Below are 14531 nucleotides of genomic sequence, written 5' to 3'. Positions count from 1 at the left end.
TGGCACAGTACGGAGGGGAAACAGCTGGTGTATCTGCCAGTTGTCTCGGTCAACCCATGGCACACTGGGTCTGTCCCATGACCTCCTGCCAGCAAGGAGCCTTCGACGCTTCACGCTGCCTCGGGAGTGCACATCTCCTGGCACAGGCACCGTGGTGACGTCACCGCCACTTCAGTGGTGGATGGCGCTGGCTGCTGCTGCTGCTGTTGTTGTTGAGTGCCGTGTGTGTGGAGAGCCGTTAGCGTGTTCACGAAAAACGGGCCGCCAGCACCAATGGGTTTCATACTCTTAGGTTTTTTCGGTAAAGTCACGGAGGTAAAAATATGTAAATAATAAAATAATATAAATAATAAAATTGATAAAATAATATTTTCTATTATTTTAATATTTACTTATTTTTCCCTACGTGACTTTACCGAAAAAACCTCAGAGTATGAATCCTTGCAGTCACGAAAGCTTCAAATCTAGAATGGGTTTCATACGGAGACTGCGCACATTTCTATTTTGACCGTCGGTGATTGTCGTTGTATCTGGGAGTGGAGCGCGCAGTTCCAGCCTCACCGCGCTTGACAGAATCTCACATAGTCGGGGCGATTGGTCCATCCAGCACTCGCAGATTCTTATCTCATTATATTTATAGAGCAGAGCGCCTCAGCTCATGGCGCTCAATAAATTAGTTTAAAAGCGGAAACAACACGGAGAGTGGTTTAGATGGACAGTGCTACATGGGCTGAGGAGCGAGTGACCGTAACAGAGGGCACGTGGGGGTCACGTAAGGGTGACGGGACGCAGTGGAGGGGCGAGGCGAGGGAAGAGGAAGAGAATGGGAGATGGAGAAGAGGTGAGGATGTAGGAAAGATCGGAAGGAGGTTAACTGCTTAATGTACAGGGGCAGTGTTCAGCCTATGGGCAGTGTTGAGTCTATGGGCAGTGTTGAGTCTCTGGACAGTGCTGAGTAGATGGACAGTGCTGAGTAGATGGGCAGTGTTGAGTCTATGGGCAGTTTTGAGTCTACTGGATGAATGCCTCTTCCCCAGGCCACCATACTTCCTCCACGCAGGCAGTGTTGGTGGTGTTGATGCTGCTGGTGTCGCCGTAGGGAGCGATAGTGCAGCGGCTTGTGCTGCGCTACGAACCTGGTGACCCGAGTTCGATTCCCGCTCACGGCCAACACCAGTGACGAATATCTGAATCGTTGCTGGGCCTCCTGTAGGTCGACTCAGCCTCAAATGTGTACCTGGTGCAGTGTGTAATAAACATCGCCACTGGGGAGACAAAGGCGGTCAGGCGTGGTGCTAGACACCCACCCCCTAGTGTACCGTGCCGACATTCATAGGTGCTCGCTAACAGCACTTGCCCCAACATTCTGTTAGGGCTACACGGGGGATCTTTGTCGTTGGTGGTGGTGTCGCTGTGTCCGCGGTTTGACTCGCTCGACCCCTCAACCGCGTCCCCTGCCCCCCTCTCTCTCTCTCGGTCCCCAATCTCTCTTTTCAGGACCTGAAGCACCACGAGCAGGTACGGTGTGTGAGCGCTACCACCACCGCCGCCCCCCCCCCCCCGCCCTTACCCGCCCCTCCTCACCTTCCATGCGTTGCTTGCCCAAGTAACACCACAAAGCCCGTGACCTCGCATCAGTGTCAATGCAACGCTCGCCGCGACTCATGCCGATCGATTCTTTATTTTGCGTGCCAATGTCGCCCTCAAATAGAGTGGGCGTCGGTGTGCGTTACTGCCGAGCGGGGACGGTGCAAGGGGTGTGCATCTACCCTTTAGTACAATCTAATCAATGAGAATAACATATCTACACATCTTGATTCTTTCGGTAAAGTCACGTAGAAGGGAGATAATAAAATAAAAAAAATAAAACAATGAAATAATAAAATTCTCACGACGTTTCGGCCACAACACAAGCAGCCGTCCTCAGGCGAAGAACAGGTCTGTCGGAAAGACGGCGTCTGAATGAACACCGCCAAGCTTGGCAGCGTATATTTAAGCTGGGTTAGGGGGGGAAGAGCGCCTTGACAAAGGAATTTTCATACACTTGTGTCTGTGTGTGTGTCTGTTAAGACTATACGGGGGGAGGGGTCTTTGTCTTTGTGGGGAGCAGTGGCGAAGTGGTTAGCGCACTGCGCTACGAACCCAGTGACCTGGGTTCGATTCCCGCTCACGGCTAACACCAGTCGACTCAGCCTTAAATGAGTACCTGGTGCGGTGTGTAAACATCGCCACTGGGGAGCGTGGTGCTGGCCACCCACTCCCCTCGTGTGCCGTGTCTGTGTGTGTCTAAGTGTCTTTGTGTAGCCAGTCACAGCCACCATGCCCATGAGCTCGGGGTTTTAAACCAGTTATCGCAATGGAATTATTATTATTATCGAATCTCTTATCGATTTACAACCATCACATGATGGACAGCGTTATCTGTTTAACACGTCGGCTTTCGCCACAAATATCCATATTAGAGTTTTTTGGGTTAGATCGCGTAAATATAAATGTGTCGTTTAACCAGCCACCGCCCGACACAGCCAATTAGTCAGTTTAACACGTAGGCTATAATAGAGTTTTTTTTGGGTTGGATCTAACCCAAAAAACCTCTTACCAATTCGTAAGGTTTGCACGTGATCAGAATATGCCAATTCGTTACCAGTACAGCACACCAGTTGTGTGTTGGAGAGTAAACCCACAAAATGTACAATTCGAGTACCGTGACGTTTCGCCATTAATTACAACGAGCATAATCAGGCGACGGCCAGAATTGTGACGCAAACTCCAAATATACAGCAGCAGGCGTCATTGTCGCGATCGAACCCACGACCTCCTGTATACCAGGCGAGGTAGTTAATATCTCCTAGCCACCGTGATGATGATGATGAGAGAGAGATACGCAAACTTAAAATTTCCAGCAGGCGTCAGGGTCGGGACCAAACCCCTGACCTGTATACCAGGCGAGGTAGTTAACATCTCCTAGCCACCGTGGTGATGATGATGATGAGAGAGAGAGACACGCAACCTCCAAATATACAGCAGCCATCAGGATCGGGATCAAACCCACGACCTGTATACCAGGCGAGGTAGTTAACATCTAGCCACCGTGATGATGATGATGAGAGAGAGACACGCAAACTCCAAATATACAGCAGCAGGCGTCAGTGTCGGGATCGCACCCACGACCTCCTGTATACCAGGCGAGGTAGTTAACATCTCCTAGCCACCGTGATGATGATGAGAGTCTGACTGCCAACTTCGAGGTCTGCTGGCTGCCATGAGAGGTCTTCCGCAGAGAGACAGAGGGTAGTAAATGCTTGTGGTTTTACTATTCCTCCTCCGTTGGAAGGAGCGCAGGCTGTGGTGGTTTACTGAAGGTTTGTTGTCCTTTCGATTAGCAAGGTTGGCTACGTACGGTGCGAAAGGAGTTCAACATGCGCACGCAAATACGTACGGCCCGTGAACCCATTGCGTACAGCATTCGCATTTAGAACCGCGTCGATCCTCGCGCGCGTCCGTGTCTATGGGCTTGAGAATCGACGCTAATGGACAAGCCGGACGCATCCTCGCACTTTGGACCCACCACCCACCCACCCACCCCTCGGCCCATCCACCCCGGGGCAGCCGTAGCCATTGACGCTGATGTGTCGCTCGCCCACCCTCGCCGCTTCCCCCGTCACGGCCACGTGCTTTCCTCCCCGCCGTACGTGCGCATGCCCCTAACCACTGTAACACCGTAACACCGTAACCACCATAACCACCCTAACCACCCTAACCTGCGTCGCCCTTGGCGCATGCCCAGTCTCTCGTGGCCTCGGGGAGCCACCAGGAGAGTCTCGCCCTGTGGGGCGGCCAGGACATGGGCATTAGTTCTAGATTTGAAGCTTTCGTGACTGCAAGTATTCATATTCTTAGGTTTTTTTGGTAAAGTCACGTAGGTAAAAAATTAAAATGAATAAAAGTAAAATAAAAAATTAAATAAAAATCACGACGTTTCGGAGGCAACACAAGCTTCCATCTTCAGGTGGGACCGTCACAGCACGATAGCTGTATCAAGCGAGAGAAATTCCAAGAAACAGTATTTGTCAGCAGATGTGAGTGTGAAAGCGATGGGTATTACCTTGTTATCTCGGCATCTCTTGAGGAAGGCCAGCGTCTTGAGAAGCTGTGACTTCTTGTCTCGTTGTCTGTTCAAAACTCTAACAGATAGGTGGAATTCCTCTCTATAGAGGGTATTAATTCTAGATTTGAAGCTTTCGTGACTGCAAGGATTCATACTCTTAGGTTTTTTCAGTAAAGTCACGTAGGTAAAAAATTAAAATGAATAAAAGTAAAATTAAAATAAAATAAAAATCACGACGTTTCGGAGGCAACACAAGCTTCCGCTTTCTGGTGGAACCGTCACAGCACGATAGCTGATACAGCAATCGTCGTGATTTTATTTTAATTTTATTTAATTTTAATTTTACTTTTATTAATTTAAATTTTTTACCTACGTGACTTTACCGAAAAAAACCTAAGAATAGGACATGGGCAGTTCGGCGGTGGATCATCGAAGCTCATCCGCAGCGCGCGGCCTTTTTGAGTGCCACGCGTTGTGGTGCGATTTTCACCGGGGGGTCCTCCAGAACATTCTGCAGTTACCGTTGCTGGTTTAGTTTTGGTACTCCAACTGCCGCGACCGCGTGACTCTGGTTCTTAGTTCGTTAACGTGAGGGCGGGGTCAGTGTTGTGTGATGACAGTGACTGGTTCTTAGTTCATCAACGTGAGGGCTGGATCAGTGTTGTGTGATGACAGTGACTGGTTCTTAGTTCGTCAACGTGAGGGCTGGGTCAGTGTTGTGTGATGACAGTGACTGGTTCTTAGTTCGTCAACGTGAGGGCTGGGTCAGTGTTGCGTGATGACAGTGACTGGTTCTTAGTTCGTCAACGTGAGGGCTGGTCAGTGTTGTGTGATGACAGTGACTGGTTCTTAGTTCGTCAACGTGAGGGCTGGTCAGTGTTGCGTGATGACAGTGACTGGTTCTTTGTTCGTCAACGTGAGGGCGGGGTCAGTGTTGTGTGATGACAGTGACTGGTTCTTAGTTCGTCAACGTGAGGGCGGGGTCAGTGTTGTGTGATGACAGTGACTGGTTCTTAGTTCGTCAACGTGAGGGCTGGATCAGTGTTGCGTGATGACAGTGACTGGTTCTTAGTTCGTCAACGTGAGGGCTGGGTCAGTGTTGCGTGATGACAGTGACTGGTTCTTAGTTCGTCAACGTGAGGGCTGGATCAGTGTTGTGTGATGACAGTGACTGGTTCTTAGTTCGTCAACGTGAGGGCTGGGTCAGTGTTGTGTGATGACAGTGACTGGTTCTTAGTTCATCAACGTGAGGGCTGGGTCAGTGTTGTGTGATCACAGTGACTGGTTCTTAGTTCATCAACGTGAGGGCGGGGTCAGTGTTGTGTGATGACAGTGACTGGTTCTTAGTTCGTCAACGTGAGGGCTGGGTCAGTGTTGTGTGATGACAGTGACTGGTTCTTAGTTCGTCAACGTGAGGGCTGGGTCAGTGTTGTGTGATGACAGTGACTGGTTCTTAGTTCGTCAACGTGAGGGCGGGATCAGTGTTGCGTGATGACAGTGACTGGTTCTTAGTTCGTCAACGTGAGGGCGGGGTCAGTGTTGCGTGATGACAGTGACTGGTTCTTAGTTCGTTAACGTGAGGGCTGGTCAGTGTTGCGTGATGACAGTGACTGGTTCTTAGTTCGTCAACGTGAGGGCTGGATCAGTGTTGCCTGGTGACAGTGGCTCTGGTTCTTCGTTCATCAACGGCTATACACAAAGAGTGAAATCCTTCCAACACCCATCATCATCATCGTGCTGCTGTCAAACCCCCAATGGTATCAAATGGTGCGGTGAGCTTCACACTGCTGATGTCTTATCGGCGAAAGGGGGGCCCCCTCTGTAAATCGGTGAAGAACGCCGCGTTAACACACCGTTTTATCTCTCTCACTTTGCCATGGCATGTTTATTCACGATTATTATCATTAGTCCCCCGCTCGTTTAACCCCCCCGCCCCGCCGCCCATGGAGAACCCTCGCCGAGTCTCTTGATTCTTCTTTTTCAAGGGGGGGTGGGGGGGGTGCGGATGACGATGGCTGCTGCTGCTGCTGTGTGTCTGTGGTTCCCGGTTGGGTAAATGACGTTGACAACCCCCTAACGGTTGAGCACTTAACGGGAGCGCACTGCCAATCTCGACAGATCTCGGACGCCAAGCGAGGGTTGAGCCTGGATAGTTGATTTCGTTGGGGGACCACCACCATTCGTGCATAGCAGGGTGCTATAGGTTCCTACTAGCCGCTGGGGGGGTCTACATTGCTGGCAGCAGAGGGCTGTGCAGCAAGGTTCGTTTGTTTTTGCACCACTCATCGGAATCAGAACCTGTATTTATGCTGCAGGAGGAATCTGATGAGCTATAAAGCTCTTTGGTAGATGTCCAAACATGATACAAAAACACGATAGGAGTGCAAAGTATAGGAAAGGTAAAAAAATAAATAAAAACAAATTAAACTCATCTTCTTGGTTCTTTCGGTAAAGTCACATAGAAGGGAAGTAATAAAATAATAAAAATAAAACATAATAAAATAATTCTCACGACGTTTCGGCCACAACGCAAGCAGCCGTCCTCAGTTGACGAACAGGTCTGTCGGGGAGACAGACGCTGAATGAAACACCACCAGGCTTGGAGCGTATATTTAAGCTGGGTTGGAAGGGGGGAAGGGTGCTTTGACAAAATCATTTGCATAAATTCCTCTTGATATGCAAATTATTTTGTCAAGGCGCCCTTCCCCCCTTCCATCCCAGCTTAAATATACGCTCCAAGCGTGGTGGTGTTTCATTCAGACTGTCTCGTCGACAGACCTGTTCGTCAACTGAGGACGGCTGCTTGCGTTGTGGCCGAAACGTCGTGAGAATTATTTTATCATGTTTTATTTTTATTATTTTATTACTTCCCTTCTACGTGACTTTACCGAAAGAACCAAGAAAATGAATCCATGCAGTCACGAAAGCTTTAAATCGAAAAATTAAACTCAACAATCATTTTTTATCTCACCCAGGTAAAGCCCATCGAGCTTATTTAGCTTCCTTTACAGAAGCGACCTGGGCCACAAATGAGAGCTCGGCTAAGCGGCTCATGGTCGCGTGGAAATGTGGAGCAGCAATGCAATCTCGATGATCGTGCGCACGCACATCGACACTCGCCCGCCCTCAGCGCCAGCCCGCACTGGCCGGCGCGGTGAAGTACGGCCGGTAAACCCGCACGGCCGTGGGGGGGGGCAGCCCCCCTCAGTCCAGCAGCAGATTGACAGAGCGGGGGGCGGGGGGCGGGGGGGGGGGCGAGCGTGGCGACGCGTACCAACTCGCCTACGTCGCTAACGTTGCTTGCGACGACGACGCACTTTCGGTCGCGAAATCTTCTGACGACGTCGCGGCCGGAGGAGCGAGTGTCACAGCCGCCCCCTTGGCTGTGAGTGTAACCCTGCCCCCCCCCCCCTCCCTCCCTGTAACAACCTTCCCCCGTCCCCCCCGTCGCTTTCCATGCATCTCGCTGTCCCCATCCACCAACGGCACCCGGACGCGATCTCTACCCCTCCCCCCGCCCGCGTGTCCGTACCGGAGCGTAAACGTGGAACGACTCAAATTGCTAAAACGATGAGCTACGTTTTATGTTTGTGCCGCGTAATGGCCCGCGTGAGCTGTCCAGATCCTTTTTTTTTTTTCCGTCGCGTGGGAATTTGTGACGGCCAAATAATAAACGCGTGCCGTCGATTCCAAATGTGGAGGGCACAAACCGGAGGGGCCGGAGAAAAATCCGCACGACCACGGGGGGGAACGAGAGAGAGAGACGCGCAGACTCCAAATATACAGCAGCAGGCGTCGGGGACGAGATCGAACCCACGACCTCCTGTACACCAGGCGAGGTAGTTAACATCTCCTAGCCACCGTGATGATGAGAGTGAGAGACACGCAAACTCCAAATATACAGCAGCAGGCGTCAGGGACGGGATCGTACCCACGACCTCCTGTATAGCAGGCGAGGGAGATAACATCTCCTAGCCACTCTCCCTTCCCCCCGCAACCACCCACCTCTCCCCGCTAACACCGTCACGTCAGTGCTCTGTCCGCTCGTTCACCCGTGCCTCATCTGCGCTTTCCGTGCAGACTAACTGACGTGCACCCACGCCGTGGTGCGTTGGTGTGATTGTGTTGAATGCTCAAGATCTGCGGCGATGATTGTGGTTGATGATTGTTGCCGGGGTGGTTGTGGTGGTGTTGTTGGTGGAGCAGGAGCCGAGTAGGATGGTGAGCGAGCTGGCATTCTGGAATGGTGGTAATGCTGGTTGGGAGAGTGGTGGTGGTATTGTCGTGCTGATTATTGCTGTGGTGGTGGTGGTGATTGTGCTGCTGATTGTTACGGTGGTGGTCGTGGTGGAGCGGGATCGGAGAAGGATGGTGCACGAGCTGGTGTTCTGGAATGGTGGTCGTCTTGCTGGTTATGATCGTGGTGGTGGTGTTGTGCTGATTATTGCCGTGGTGGTGGTGGTGTTGTTGTTGTTGTGGTGATTGTTGACGTGTTGTGGTGTTTTGGTGATTGTGGTGCTGATCATTGCCATGGTGGTTGTTGACGTGGTGGTGGTGTTGCGGTGCTGATCGTTGCCATGGTGGTTGTTGCCGTGGTGGTGGTGTTGCGGTGCTGATCGTTGCCATGGTGGTTGTTGCCGTGGTGGTGGTGTTGCGGTGCTGATCGTTGCCATGGTGGTTGTTGCCGTGGTGGTGGTGATTGCGGTGCTGATCGTCGCCGGGTGGTTGCTGCTGTGGTGGTGGTGGTGTAGGAGCAGAGCGGCATGGCGAGCGCGCTCGCCTTCTGGATGGCCAATGCCTCGGAGCTGCTCAACTTCCTGAAGCAGGACGCCGAGCTTGGCCGCGTCACCGCCGATGGCCAGGACGTGCTGGCAAGCGGCGTGCACACGGCCTTCCGGTGAGACACGCCGGCACAAACGCAAAGGTCCCCCCGTCCCCCCGCCCCGCCGCCGGTGTAGCCTCAACAGACTCATCTTCTTGGTTCTTTCGGTAAAGTCACGTGGAAGGAAAATAATAAAATAATAAAAATAAAACATAATAAAATAATTCTCACGACGTTTCGGCCACAACGCGAGCAGCCGTCCTCAGGTGAAGAATGAAACGCCACCAAGCTTGGAGCGTATATTTAAGCTGGGTCGGAGGGGGAAGAAGAGCGCCTTGACAAAATAATTTGTATATCAAGAGGGATTTAACATATTTATGGGAAATGTGTAGGATTAGCAGCATCCAAGGGAGGGGGTAGGGGGTAGCATTAACAAAGGGAGGGAATGTTAATAGTATGTAGAAGCAACGAAACATATCTTTATTTTTATTTTATTATTTTCCTTCTACGTGACTTGACCGAAAGAACCTAGAAGATGAATCCCTGCAGTCACGAAAGCTTTAAATCGAAACCTCAACAGACTGTTCAAGTTCAGGTTTATTTATTTGGTATAGCCCTGTGAAGCCATTCGGCTCTTGAATCGGGTGCAACCGCAACAAACAAAAAACAATGAACAAGAAAACATCTTAAAGTGAATATGTGTAGTTGGCTGTGTCGGGTGGTCGCGGGTTTTAACGACACATTTATATATTTACACGATCTAACACAAAAAGAAAAACCTGTGTTATAGTTTATCTATGTGTGTACGTGTGTATCTTGAACTTCTTTCGCACCGAACGTAGCCAACCATGCTTATCGGAGGTGTGCGGGTTGTGTGTGTGGGGAGCGGTAGTGCAGCGGTTCGCACGCCGCGCCACGAACCCGCCCACCCGAGTTCGATTCCCGCTCACGGCCAACACCGTCGACGATTATCTGAACCAGTCATGGGCCTCCCCTAAGTCGACTCAGCCTTAAGATAGTACCTGGTGCGATGTGTAAACATCACCACTGGGGAGATAAAGGTGGCCGGGCGTGGTGTTGGCCACCCACCCCCTCGTGTGCCGTTCCAGCCTTCAAAGGTGCTTGCCCAAAAAGTCTGTTAAACACTATATGGGGGTCTTTGTCTTTGTGTGTTTGTGCGCATGTGTTTGTGTGTGTGTTTGTGCGTGTGATTGTGCGTGTGATTGTGTGTGTGATTGCAGGCACCTGGTTCACTGCCTGCAGTCAGATCTCAACAAGTGCATGCCGGCCTTCCTGGAGGATCCGGAGGAGCCCAGCGCCCAGGGCCCCAAGATCGGTAAAACTGCTGCTGCCCCTTTTGCTTCCCTTGCTCTCTGTGCTGCCCCCATCCACCCCATCCCCCTGCTGCTATGTGCCCCCCTCTCTCTGATCTAAGCTTCCCCGCGTCTTTTTTCCCTGCCGCTGCTGCCCCAAGTGACGCGTTCTTGCCTCCCCCTGCTACTCGCAGATGTCCGCTAGACATCCGCGTGTGTGCTTTTGTTTTCAAATTTGTCCGTTACCCCTCTTAATATCGATTTTCTGTAGCAGTTGTCAGAGTAAATGAATGGAGGCATTGCGGCACCGGTTGACCTGCTGTGCCATGTTTTTTTTTTATTTTCCCTTCTGTGGCCACCAGATGGGAGTAGCAGCAGACAGCACGTCCTCTCTGTGTGTGTGTAGAGAGCGGTGGTGCAGCGGTTAGCTGCGGTTAGCTGCACCACCGCCATTGACGTTTATCTGAACCGGCCCTCCCCGAAGTCGTCTCAAACGAGTACTTGGTGCGGTGTGCAAAAACATCGCCACTGGGGAGACAAAGGCGGTCGGATGTGGTGCTGGCCAACCACCCCCTCGTGTGCCGTGCCGGCCCTCATAGGTGTTACTTGCTAACAGCACTTGCCCCAACAGTCAGTTAAGGTTATACGGGGGGGGGGGGGGGGGGGATCTTTGTCTTTTTCGGCTGGGTTGGGGGGGCATGGTTGCTTTCCGAGATTAGACGCGGCCGGCTGTGAAACGGTTAATTTCCTTCTTAATAATAAAAATCATAATCTTATTAAGTTCAACTTGTAATGCACGCCGTGCTTGATCCCTCTCATACTCTTAGGTTTTTTTCGGTAAAGTCACGTAGGTAAAAAATAATCAAATCAAAAAATAATAAATCACGACGTTTCGGAGGCAACACGAGTGTCCGTCTTCAGGTGGCACCGTCACAGCTAGATTTACTGCATCAAGTGAATCGGTAAATCTAGCTGTGACGGTCCCACCTGATGTATTATTATTTTATTTTATTATTTTTTACCTACGTGACTTTACCGAAAGCAACCTAAGAGGATGAATCCCTGCAGTCACGAAAGTTTCAAATCTAGAATTGATCCCTCGCCCTCGTGGAGAGACGGTGAGCACGAGAGAGAGAGAGAGAGCGAGAGAGGGAACCACTTGGAGGTGTGAGGAGGAGCCAAGGACACGGAGGGGAAGGCAGTGGCCAGCAGAGGTCGCAACCGGGTACCCGATACCCGTACCCTACCCGATACCCGGCTACCCGTACCCGGCCAGGTACGGGTACCCGTTTGCGACCCTGGTGCGGCCGGGTACGGGTAGACCGTGAGTCACTGGTGAGTAACCGTTTGTCACTCATTTCGGGTAGGGTACAGGTAGGGAACGGGTACCCATTTGCGACCCTGGTGCGGCCGGGTACGGGTACGGGTAAGGATTCAAAACCCGTTTGCGACCTCTGGTGGCCAGGCAGCGAGCCGGTGCCAAATTCGGCTTGTCCATCAGCTCTGTGTGGTCATCAGTCTCATCCTCTCCCTCCTCTCCCTCCTCTCCCTCCTCTTCCTCCCTCGCCCTCCTCATCCACCTATTCCTCATCATCCTATTCCTTCTCATCCTCCTATTCCTTCTTGTCGTCCCTCGCCCTCCATCACCCTCCCTCTCCCTCCCTCGCCCTTTTTTCCCTCCCTCTCCTCATCCTCCCCTCCTCATCCTCTTATTCCTCCTCCCTCCCTCTCCCCCTCCCAGATGACGTGCTGCAGACGCTGAGCGGCGCCATGTCCCTGCTGCGCCGGTGCCGCGTGAACGCGGCGCTCACCATCCAGCTCTTCTCGCAGCTCTTCCACTTTGTCAACATGTGGCTCTTCAACGAGCTGGCGCGGGGCGCCGCGGCTCGCCAGCCCCTCTGCTCCTACTACTGGGGGGTGGCGCTGCACGAGCGCCTGCACGCCGTCGAGGGCTGGGCAGAGCGCCAGGGGCTCGAGCTCGCCGCCGACTGCCACCTCAGCAGGATCATGCAGGTGTGGGTGTGGTGTGTGTGTGTGGTGTGTGTGGTGTGATGTGTGTGTGGTGTGATATGTGTGGTGTGTGTGATGTGTGGTGTGTGTGCTGTGTGTGATGTGTGGTGTGTGTGCTGTGTGAGGTGTGTGGTGTGTGTGTGGTGTGTGTGGTGTGGTGTGTGGTGTGGTGTGTGTGGTGTGGTGTGTGTGGTGTGTGTGTATGTGGTGTATGTGTGTGGTGTTTGTGTGGTGTGTGTTGAATCCTCTTGTTGTTGTTGCACTTCTCACCGTGCGGTTTGCATCCCAGGCCACGACCCTGCTCACGATGGACAAGTACGCGCCCAAGGACGTGCCGGAGATCAGCAGCACCTGCTTCAAGCTCAACTCGCTGCAGCTGCGCGCGCTGCTGGAGGGATACCAGGGCGCCACGGGGGAGCCCAGCATCCCTCGCGTACGGAGGGGGGGGGCACGTGCACGGGAGACACGCACACGGGGGACACGCACGGTGGAGAGGGGGGGCGGTGGCGGACACGCTGGCTGTCGTAGGGGATAGACCGGGTGACGCGGGGATAGACCGGGTGACGCGGGGAGACACCGTTAGACGGGAGTGGCGCTGGCGATCCACCCAACTCGTGTGCCCCAGTCCCGGCGTTCATCGTCGCTACTCGCAAACGCCACTTTCCCCGACATTCTGTTGAAGCTGCACTGGTGGGTCTTTTGTCTTCGCAGGAACTGATCGACAGCGTGGTTGCCGTGGCCACCAGCACTGCTGACGAGCTGGCGCACAGCGATATGCGCGAGGTGCGTCTGGAGGAGGACCCGGACCTGCAGCTGCCCTTCCTGCTGCCCGAGGACGGCTACTCGTGCGACATCGTCAAGGGGGTGCCACACGGACTCGCCGAGTTCCTCGCGCCGCTCTGCCAGAGAGGTACGGGGGAGAGCGGGAGGGAAAGAGATGGAGAGCGAGTGTGAGAGAGAGAGACGGAGCGAGGGAGTAAGCGGGGTGCCACACGGACTCGCCGAGTTCCTCGCGCCGCTCTGCCAGAGAGGTACGGAGGAGAGCGGGAGGGGGAGAGAGCGAGTATGAGAGAGAGAGGCGGAGCGAGGGAGTAAGCGGGGTGCCACACGGACTCGCCGCGTTCCTCGCTCCGCTCTGCCAGAGAGGTACGGGGGAGAGGGAGGGAGAGATGAAGGGGGAGAGATACAGAGAGAATGTTTGTGTGTGTGTGTGTGTAAGAGAGAAAGAGATGGAGTGAATGCCCCGGTTCCACATGGAATAATAATAATAATGCAATTCATAACGCGCGCAAATTTGCGGACGTAACGGCCGCAACTCAGAGGCGCGGAGCCAAGCTCAGAGTCGCTCGAAAGTACGTGGCTGTAGAGGTGAGTGTTTAAGTCTCTCTTGAAGGAGGCGATTGAGGTGATGCTGCGAACGTGCAGAGGGATAGCGTTCCAGACTGTTGGGGCTGCCACCGAGAAGCGGCGCATAGACATGACCATCCTGGATCTTGGTATCAAGAGGAGTTCGTGAGTGGCCCTGTGCAGGCATCTGCCGTGTGCGGAGCTGCAAGTTGTCAATAATGAAGAAAGGTACGGCGGGCAGGCATTTCTCGCTCCGCTCTGCCAGAGAGAGCGAGGGAGAGACGCAGAGGAGATTGTGGGTAGCGCGACACCGACTTGCATAGTTCCTCCTCTGTGTTAGAGAGCTATGGGGGCTAGAGAGGGAGAGACAGAGAGACAGTGAATGAGAGAAACAGCGAATGAGAGAGGGGGGTCCCACTCGGGCTCCCAGAGTTCCTCACCCCTCTGTTACAGGGCGGTACGGGTGGTGGGTGTTTGTATCCATAAGGTGTGAAGAGTGGTGGCCCAGTGATTAGCACACTACGATCCGTACCCCGGTGACCTGTGTCCGATAATTAATTAGAATTACACCATTGGAACCTCATTTGCCAGTAAAAAATATGATAATTGTTTTTTTACCCTTCTATCTGGCAACAAAACTGACACCTTTTTTTACAAGGAGTCATGTTTACATAGACCACAATACCTGCGGTCATAATGCAAACAAAAACTTTAAGGACAGTGGACATTATCAGAGTTATGTTTTTTGTTTGCATTATGACCGCAGCTTTGTGGTCTATGTAAACATGACTCCTTGTAAAAAAGGTGTCAGTTTTGTTGCCAGATAGAAGGGTAAAAAATCAATTATCATAATTAGAATTAACTCGCCTTTTGCCCGTCCAAGGACGGGTGTATTGCAATAAATCTGAAACTTACAAGCGAAGAGCAGCCC

The 14531-nt window shown here is 52.5% G+C and overlaps 1 protein-coding gene across 8 annotated transcripts in view; it reads left to right on the top strand.

Annotated features, from left to right (window-relative positions):
* Nucleotides 1–14531, top strand: part of AFDN (afadin, adherens junction formation factor) — a 206259-nt gene that overhangs the window by 98941 nt on the left and 92787 nt on the right. For 6 of the 8 annotated variants that reach the window (XM_078880331.1, XM_078880325.1, XM_078880330.1 and 3 more), the window contains 6 exons: nucleotides 1498–1518; nucleotides 8860–9005; nucleotides 10172–10266; nucleotides 11985–12256; nucleotides 12543–12686; nucleotides 12965–13163. In XM_078880331.1, coding sequence (XP_078736457.1) covers nucleotides 1498–1518; nucleotides 8860–9005; nucleotides 10172–10266; nucleotides 11985–12256; nucleotides 12543–12686; nucleotides 12965–13163 — 877 coding nt within the window. The remainder of the gene's footprint in view (nucleotides 1–1497; nucleotides 1519–8859; nucleotides 9006–10171; nucleotides 10267–11984; nucleotides 12257–12542; nucleotides 12687–12964; nucleotides 13164–14531) is intronic. The other 2 variants (XM_078880327.1, XM_078880333.1) reach the window with 1 other exon arrangement.

This window comes from Lampetra fluviatilis, chromosome 57, assembly GCF_964198595.1.
Source record: "Lampetra fluviatilis chromosome 57, kcLamFluv1.1, whole genome shotgun sequence".
NCBI classification, from domain to species: domain Eukaryota; kingdom Metazoa; phylum Chordata; class Hyperoartia; order Petromyzontiformes; family Petromyzontidae; genus Lampetra; species Lampetra fluviatilis.
This window is presented reverse-complemented; position numbering and strand designations above follow the sequence as displayed.